This window comes from Phoenix dactylifera, unplaced genomic scaffold, assembly GCF_009389715.1.
Source record: "Phoenix dactylifera cultivar Barhee BC4 unplaced genomic scaffold, palm_55x_up_171113_PBpolish2nd_filt_p 000143F, whole genome shotgun sequence".
Taxonomy (NCBI): domain Eukaryota; kingdom Viridiplantae; phylum Streptophyta; class Magnoliopsida; order Arecales; family Arecaceae; genus Phoenix; species Phoenix dactylifera.
In genome coordinates, this window is record NW_024067698.1 from 94,305 (window position 1) to 103,675 (window position 9,371).

The 9,371-nt window shown below is 38.1% G+C and overlaps 1 protein-coding gene across 1 annotated transcript; it reads left to right on the forward strand.

Annotated features, from left to right (window-relative positions):
• Positions 1-3,706: 3,706 nt before the first annotated feature.
• On the forward strand, positions 3,707-8,499 carry LOC120104921 (anthranilate O-methyltransferase 2-like). Its single transcript, XM_039116830.1, has 4 exons — positions 3,707-3,787; positions 3,882-4,286; positions 7,423-7,692; positions 8,024-8,499. Exons 1-4 carry the CDS (start codon positions 3,707-3,709, stop codon positions 8,384-8,386), a joined length of 1,119 nt encoding a protein of 372 aa, XP_038972758.1. The 3' UTR covers positions 8,387-8,499.
• The last annotated feature ends 872 nt before the right edge of the window (positions 8,500-9,371 follow it).

Consider the following 9,371-nt stretch of genomic DNA (forward strand, 5'->3'; position numbering starts at 1 on the left):
CTCGCCAAATGCATGATGCGACCTATCAACGAGTTCGGCCTTACCGACAATCGCACCCATGTGCATGCCCACGCCCTCCTACGTGGCCGTACACCGCGACGTCACTATGCCACAGTTTGCTAGCTAGGCCATGGCAGTCAAAGGACAGCGCCATGCTACGACTATCAATGCCTTACTGTTCTCAAGAATGGACTCCACCGCGTGCCACAAGCAAACTCTGGCTGCATGCCACTCCCACTCATGATGGGAACGGGACATACATCCGCCACCTAAGCACCCCTACTGGGACTATAACAAACCCCAACAGGTAACACCTAAGGGATTTTTGACTGGACCTAGCAAGCTCTACTCTAACTTGATCGTCGGAGGGCCCTCACCGGAAACACCGATGAGGCTTTGTGCAGGTACACCGTCGAACGCGGGAGGTGGCTCTTCTCGTCTTCCTCCACACTCCGGCGGCTCCCCCGACTCCTCCGACGTGGTCACCCTCAGGCCAGATTTGAACCACAACACACACACACACATATATATAGGGGATTGATAACCTACTCTCTGTTATGGTAGGTTATCAATCTACCCATTTTTTTGTAGATAAAAAATATCCTTAGTTTTTATAACTCTTAAGGGTATTTTACGTCTTTTTACAATTCCACATTAACTCAACCTCTTAACCCCCCCAATTAATACTCTCTCCCTCTCTCTCTCTCTCCAGCATACATATATATGCATGTATACATATATGTATATGTATGCATATATATACATGTACATATATATGTATATGTATGCATATACGTACGTATATATACATACATATATCTATCTATATATATACATCTATATATATACATGTATATATATACATATATACATATATATATATATATATATATATATATATATATATATATATATATTTGTATGTATGTATGTATGTTTATATATATATATATATATATATATATATATATATATGAGAGAGAGAGAGAGGGAGAGAGTATTAATTAGGAGGTGTGAGAGGGTAAGTTAATGTGGGATTGTAAAAAGACATAAATACCCTTAAGAGTTATAAAAAGTAAGGATATTTTTTGTCCAATGAAAAATGAGTAGATTGATAACCTACCATAACAAAGAGTAGGTTATCAATCCATATATATATATATATATATATTGCAAACTAAATGCAGCGTTGTTGCATAAAATTCTCTTTTCTTTCGGTATATGATGACAAAGTGAGGGTCAGTGTCTAATTATTGTTTGCAAATCCTTTGTTGTTATAGAATCATGGACTGACTTCACAAATGACCCACACATTCTGCTACGAATTAATGCAGTAAGTTATGAGGAAGATTAATGGAGCTAAGGGAAAGATTTAAGATCATCTTTTGATACGAAGCATATGTATGTATGTCAAGTCAGTCAACTTGTCTAGTATTGATGAAATTGTAGATCCTGCAAAGAATGCAGCATTATTGCATAAAAATATCTTTTGTTTATCTATTTATGATTTCCGTTTTGTTGGTTACGTACTAGCTTAATGACTTCTGAATCGATCAAAATACCATTCTCTAGAAACGAACTTCCTCAATTATAATAGGAGAGTTTTTTTTGATCATAAAGTAAGAATTCTGCAATCTCTTCTTCTGTCTACTTCTTATGACTCGTTAAAGTCAAGATTTTTAAGCCTATTGTAGAACCTTCAACAAAAGTTCTGGTGGGTTTGTTGCCTCCTGGTATTTAAGTTCTGAAGTCCTAACGGCAGGACCTATCCCTTCTGCTACCAATTTTACTGCTGGTTGGGTTGTAGCACGAAGAGCTTGCTTGGCGATTCAATTGAAGTATGATGCTAGTTTTGCTTAGAATTTTCTTTTCTTCTTAACTAAAATTTAAGGGAAAGGTTAAATTTTGTTCAAGTTGACGACATTGAAGAGATAGCAGTGTTTGAGATATGGGTTGTGGATCAAGTTGAAACAATTATATCAAACTAGGGCTGAGCACATCCAATGCATACGATGCAAAAACATGGACGACTGTATTTACATACAAGAAGCATTAATAAATGTTTTCCTATCAAATTAATGCACTTTATTTCTTAGTTTGTGCACTCATTAATTTCTCTATCTAAGTAATGGAAAAATTGATTAGGATACTTAATTTAATTTGCTAAATAGGAGCTGTGCATATAATGCAGAACTCGGACAGATGGCAGCACTTAAAGCAAAGGAGAGAACTCGAAAAATCTACCTTATGAGTTTCTAAATAATATTTTATGTTATAACTTGTCGTAGTAAAGGTTTTTATTTAATCATAGGTCATGAATTCTACTAGATGCCGAATGGAGAAATTATTCCCTTGCAGTACAGAAACAATCCGAGACCAGGTGAATGGGGCTCATGTGAGCAAGAAACCTGATCGTCTTAGTGCACCACTGACGTGGTGCATCTTGTGTAAGGTATAATTTCTTAGTTGAATCGGTGTACATTTGGAGAAGCTGAAAAAAGAATTTTAGATGATAGATTAATAGGGAAGAAAAGACATAACATGATCATTCAAATACGGGACCTCACCTTTTCATATGAATTTTATACTAGACAAAAAAAAACACGAAAATGGGAAATCTTCTCTACTGAGCAACAACTCTTCTCAAGACAAGAAATATTTTTTAGGGAAAGGGCCAAAAAATATATTCTTGATTAGATAGTTGCATGAATTGGCTTTTGACTTACTGATAGCCTAATTTTGAGCCTTTTGTGGTAGGGGTGGGAAGTGTGATTAATCATTCCATAGAAAGGATGGAAGCGTTACTTGTGGAAACATTTAAGAAGTTCCTCACCGGCCCAGTTCTCCCACACGACTCACGGGTGGGGTAGGTCTGGGCTCAGATTACGAGCATGCCAGGTTCCAAATAGGACACCTATCTTAGAGGTGGGGTCCCGTACTAGCTCGCGGACGTATTTCCTCGTCAGGTCCCATCACGATGAGCTTAATTTAAGGCGACCTCTTCAAGAAAGTTTCTTGAAGCATGGCTAAAACATTCAGCATGAAGCTCGTCCAGCATGGCTAAAACGTGCGACGTCTTCCCATGAGTTAGAATATCATTATTTTCACGAATTATGACACCGACCTCACCCAACGGAAGGAGAAGTCCAAATAAGATGCCGGTGGAGGCACATTCAATTATGTATATGATACCATTAACCTACCACAAAGTTGTAGAAGGGAAGGCATCCAATTTAATGAAGAGGCTCTTTTGTAACATGATTGATATAGGGAACACATGTTCATATTTTTATAGCAATTCTCTTTATATATATATATATATATATACTTTATTTGTTGGTACAAATATATATTCCAGCACAATTCACGTGTTTGCTAGAGCGAGACCTCTAACTTGGAGGAATGAATGCCAATCGACTGGATCAGCTGCTTTTAGTAATAAAATCAATAAACTGTCCTCCTGTATCCCAAAAAATAAAGTTGTCATAAAATATATGTATAAAATTCAGGGATTAAAAATGACTTCCATGTAATGAACACTATAAGACGTACATAGAATATATAAATGAGATTCACGACGTTTACTTCGCACGCGGAACAGGTACGTCCAGCTACAAATAGGCCCTCATGGCTGAGAGCGACCGCAGCAAACCGCAAGAACTAGCGTAGAGAGCAAGTTCAGAGAGGAGGTAATTAATTAGAAGGAATGGGGATGAAGGTAGAGCAAGTTCTTCACATGGTAGGAGGTGCTGGAGAGACCAGCTACGCCACCAACTCCAGGGTTCAAGTCAGTCATCGATCTTCCTTAGCCTCCTCATTCTGTCCCAAGGTTTACATTGCATCAAGTCCATTTCTAACCTTCTGCTTGTGAATTTTCCCAGGAGAAGGCAATATTTGAAGCAAAGCCCATGGTGGAGGAGGCCTTGAGAGAGGTCTATAAGACCGCCCTGCCTGAGAGCATGGTGGTGGCTGACTTGGGTTGCTCTTCTGGTCCTAACGCATTTCATGTGGTTCTCGAGGCCATCGATATCGTGGACGATCAGAGCCGACGGCTGGGACGGCCCCCGCCGGAGATCATGTTCTTCTTGAACGATCTCCCGGGGAATGACTTCAACAGTATTTTTCAGTCTTTGGAAGGATACGAGGAGAAATTAAAGGAAGAGAAGCGAGAGCGGATTCTACCGTTCTATGTTGCGGGAGTGCCTGGCTCTTTCTATGGGAGGCTGTTCCCCTCTCGAAGCGTTCATTTCTTCCACTCTTCCTTCTGTCTCATGTGGCTCTCTCGGGTTTGCATCTTTCCTTCTTTTTCTATACTTGCATGTGATGCTCTCTATTTTTATTTTTCTTTTTTTGATAAATCTGCATATAATACTCTATTTTTCCGGTAAATCATATAGTACTCCTTGTATACCCGTTTGTTAATCAATTGGCTATTCATAAATCACATGATTTCTGATTCAGCAGATCCCAGTGTCACACGGCAACCCACGGCTCCGGCTGTCTCTTTGGTATGGAAGAATGATTAATATTTTTTTCACGACATCAAAGTGTTGGATCATGCATCGTATACTTCTCGAAGCACTCCAAACTCTCTTCCATCTGTTTGCACGATTCTTGTAGCGGCTGTTGTGTGATCCAACAGTGCATATTGTGAAAAAAAAGGTGAATCACTTTTTCACACCAAAGATAAAATCCGAAGCCGCCGATGTATTATATCACATGGAACCCGCTAAACCATGTGCCTTTTTTTTTTTTTTGCTAATACGGGTGGATCATACTTGACGGGTACGGATATCCCCAATAAAGTCAAAAAATAGGATACCTCGGAGTGCCAAAAGCAGCTTCCCATCTCCTGTCCACAAAGTGCCTCCGGAATGACTAGCTACATACGCAGCCACCCAATCCGCCGCATCATTGGCTTCACGGTAAATATGCTTGGCCTGAAAGGCCCATCCATCCCTCACCACAGCCCAAATATCCCGGAGCAAGGGATGGTCTGTACCGTCACCCCTAGGACCCCCCTGGATCCAACTGATAACTTTAACAGAATCACCCTCTAGGATGACAGACCTGGCCTATAACACATACCGGGCGTGGCAAAGGCCCGCCCAAGCAGCTCTCAGCTCCGCACTCGGCACCGAGGTGTCAAATAGCTGACTACCCTCAGCAGCCACGACCCTGGCAGACGGGTCCCGAATAACGAAACCCGCGCCTCCCCTAGTGCCACCATCTAGGATTGACCCATCAAAGTTGACCTGGAAGAAGCTCGGGGATGGGGGCTCCCAGATGAAAAACACCATGCGGGATGCTGCCGATCGAAGCAGAGTGGGAGCTCCAGATGTCCCGAGCTATCAAGGTCGCTCCAGCGAGGGTGATGTGACACAACTCTGCCGCCTGACAGCGGGCACTCTCGACCACAAATCTTGGCGACATATATCGTTCGCCGAATGTACGAGCGTTCTTGGCCAACCAGATTTGGTAGGCGGTACAGCTCGCTCGAACCACCACCTGACAAAGCGTCGGGGACTCCGAGCCCTGATGCATGACTGTAAGAACCATGTGCCTTCGTTGAGCAATGATGACATTCATTTTGGGATTGGCAGGTCTAGCATATGATGCGGCACCCACCGGTATATCATTTATGTTGAAAATATTATTTGAGTTTTTGGATAAATAAGTACTTAATTTCTATCCTAAGCAAGTCGGTGTAGGACTAATTAAATATGTCGGCACTGACACTTTTCATCAGGCTAAGAATCTAGATATAATCATAAATATCATGATCAATCTGTAATCAATCCCTTTTATGATTCTATTATTGCGGTTTTCTTTAATTGACATAGGTCATGATCAGGTTTGATCCGAAACTACTTGTAACGATCGAGGATCTTACCTAAAAAGCTAGCCCAAAAGATAATTTAGATTTCTTAGTCCTATATATTATCAAAATTTACCAAGGGAGGAGTCAATATGGGACTAAATGCATGTCCGCATGAGTTCTCATACTTATACCTCTTACCTTGTACAAACAAGCATCCAGCCAAACCTCCTAATCTCCTCTTTGATGTTTTTTTCATAGGGCTTTTTTGGGTCTAAGATCCTTAAATGCACCACTGGACTTTTGTAACACAAGCTCTGACCACTGTACATTATATTTCTGAATATATTAAGGTGGGGGACACCGTCACACCTAACATCTCCCTCCTTCCTTCTAAACGAATAGTAATAATAATAAAATATTTTTTATAACTAAAAAAATCTGTAAACCGGTAAAACTAAGAGAAAATATATCTTTTAAATTAAAAAAATGTAAAATGAGATTCTTTCCAGAAACAAATTACATATACCGTGGGTGTCAATGGGTTGAGTTTAGGTTAGATTTACTATATATAAACTCAAACCTAATTAATACTTTATATCCATAATCAGTATTGGATCTCAAAAAGGTCATGTATTAAATTTGATTTTGGGTAGAAATTGGATGTTCAACAAGCAATTTTACTATGTTTTAATTTTTTAAATCCCAAAATGCTACCTTATGAGTTGTGAAACATGAATATATAAAAATATTAAAATTATAGCTAAAAGAAGGAACTTTTTCAACTCTTTTGTTACCTAAGCATCCATGCGACTAAAAGACGTGAAGAATGGAAAAGATTCTAAAATAATGGAGATCAATATAAGTATTAAATAATAAAAATATACTATAAAATGGAGAATAACAAATGACATGGATAACAATTTGGTGGAACACGATTAATTATGATCTCGCTTCTCTCCTTGATTTTTTCTTTTACAATTAAACAAATTATAGATGCACAGATATATATACATGAATGTGTATATATATATATATATGTGTGTGTGTGTGTATACATATATGAATATTTTAATCCAATCGAATTCATGTTTTTGGGTATAGACCTACCTAATCAAATACCTGAGCCAAAAAAATTCTGGGTCTAAACTCAGAATCCAAACCCACCGGTTTGCTTTTCATATCAAAACCCAATATTTTGTGTTGATTTTAGGTGAGGTTAGTAGGTTATCGGCCTCTATTGATACCCTAGCCATACTCATTGACGAGAAAATCTTCATAAAAGAAGTTCCATATTCAATCCAAGATAGTAGTAAAATGGTAAATACCTATCATAAGAAGTGTCACCTCTTGGCTTCTAATGAGATGTATCATATGATCGGACAGACTTTTGTGCCGTCCCATATTGATCATGCTATACCCTACTAGTATGGCAACATGCAATAATAATGTTCGATTTGACATATAAGCCAAATTGGTATATGTTGCTCCAAACCAAGCGGCATCACTTGATTTCGAATGGTACAATACAGAGACATTTCTTATTTTTGCAACCATATGTCATTTAATATTTCAGGATACTGATTTTAATTTTGAAACTCTAGGTTCCTCCAGGAGTTGAGAGTAAAACTGGTGTTCCATTAAACAAGAACATTTACATATCAGAGACAAGTCCACCTACTGTGGTGGAATCATATCAAGAGCAATACCGCAGAGACTTCACGACATTTCTCAAGTCTCGTTTCCAAGAACTTGGTTTCGGAGGACGAATGGTCCTATCGTTTTTAGGAAGGACTAACAAATATGCACCAGGTGGAGAACTGAGCCAGCTTTGGGGACTACTGGCTGAGGCACTCAATGCTATGGTCCTAGAGGTATGTTCTCCTCTTTTATAAACTTATGGTACTATACCTGTGTTTTGGGTGCCGGACTTCATTCATATCTTTGTGATATCTCTCTTGGAAGAAAGCATTTAACAAGAAGGCCAATGGAAAGAGAGTTGAGAGGGATAGAAAGATAAAAGAATTGATATAGAAAGATGATTTCTAATCCAATACTTTGAGTTCGTTTGGTTAAGGGGACATTCCCATCGGGGGCTAAAAAGAGATCCACAATATCTTTTATGTTTTTATTGTTAAAATGCTATTTAATTTGCTGCATATATTAACAACCGATTCTTTGAAATGTGTTGATTATTGAATACAGGGTATCTTGCAAAAGAAAAAGGTGGATGCCTTCAATTTGCCTTTTTACACACCTTCTATGGAGGAGGTGAGGGCAGTGATACAAAGTGTAGGATTTTTTGATCTCGATCGAGTAGAAATATTCAAGTCGAACTGGGATCCATTTGATGACTCTAGTGATGATCGCATATACGACAATGTTATAAGCGGAGAAAATGTGGCAAAGTCTATAAGAGCACTGATAGAACCCATGATTGCACGTAGCTTTGGGGAGCAGATACTTGATGATTTATTCTCAAGATATGCAAAGAATGTTGCAAGGCACCTCTTGGAGGAGAAGACCAAGCTTCCTGTTTTTGTCATTGCTTTGAAGACAAAAGTGTGAGGATCAATTTGGATCTATAATAATCCATCGGTACAATTCACTTGTCATGATGGAAAATCAATAAAAATATTGATTATGTCCTTAATGGTTGTAATGGTATTTAGAAAAGAATGAATCATTATTAGTATAAAATGGAAGCTTGTTTCCTACTTTCTGTAATGCTTTCTTTTGTTCTTTTTTTTCTATTGATAATGTTTGCTAATTTTTACACTTATTCAAAATAGAGAAATTGATGACAAATCCTGAAATTTTATCAGATGTGTTTATTTAAAGAGTGATGCTGCAGCAAAGCACAAGTTCAATTTACAAAAATACTAGTTTGTTGGCTATCCAAAAACTTGATTTGCAAGACTAGGGCGGATAAGTAATAAAACCTGAGAGACAACTTTGTCTCTATTTTTCATAAATTTTTATATAAAAGTTAAGGTTTAGGAGTATCTATTCTATATTAAGCAAAATAATATAATTTAGTATGTACTTTTATATGAGAGAAATCTATAGCCTGCTATTCCAATACTTGGGCTCCTTTAATGGTCTTTGCCTTTCTTGTTCACGACTCCTATCTTCTCTTTTCTGTGACTAATTCGAAAGATCATTCGATATGGTTGAAATCACTGAAATTTGTCTTGTTCGGTCAAGTATAGAAAATTCCATAGAATTAAACATTATCAGTTTCAGAAAGAGCATACCAGAATTGCGTCGTAGCTTGTAACTTGACGAAAAGTAGTTGGTGCTGCTAGTTCAGATGGTGTAGCTGAAAGAATAGATGCCCTATAAGCCAATCGCAATATGTATTGCGAAGAATTTTCTTTTAATTTTTCAAATCATGTACATGACATTTAAATACGAATAAAGGCATTGTGTTTTATCATATGTTGTTGATTATATTTGTGATAAACCCCTTAGATTAGGGTAATAGTTTTGAGGCTATGATGAGATCATACTAGTGAGACCTAAAATCCTAATCTTAAATATTTCCAGTCAT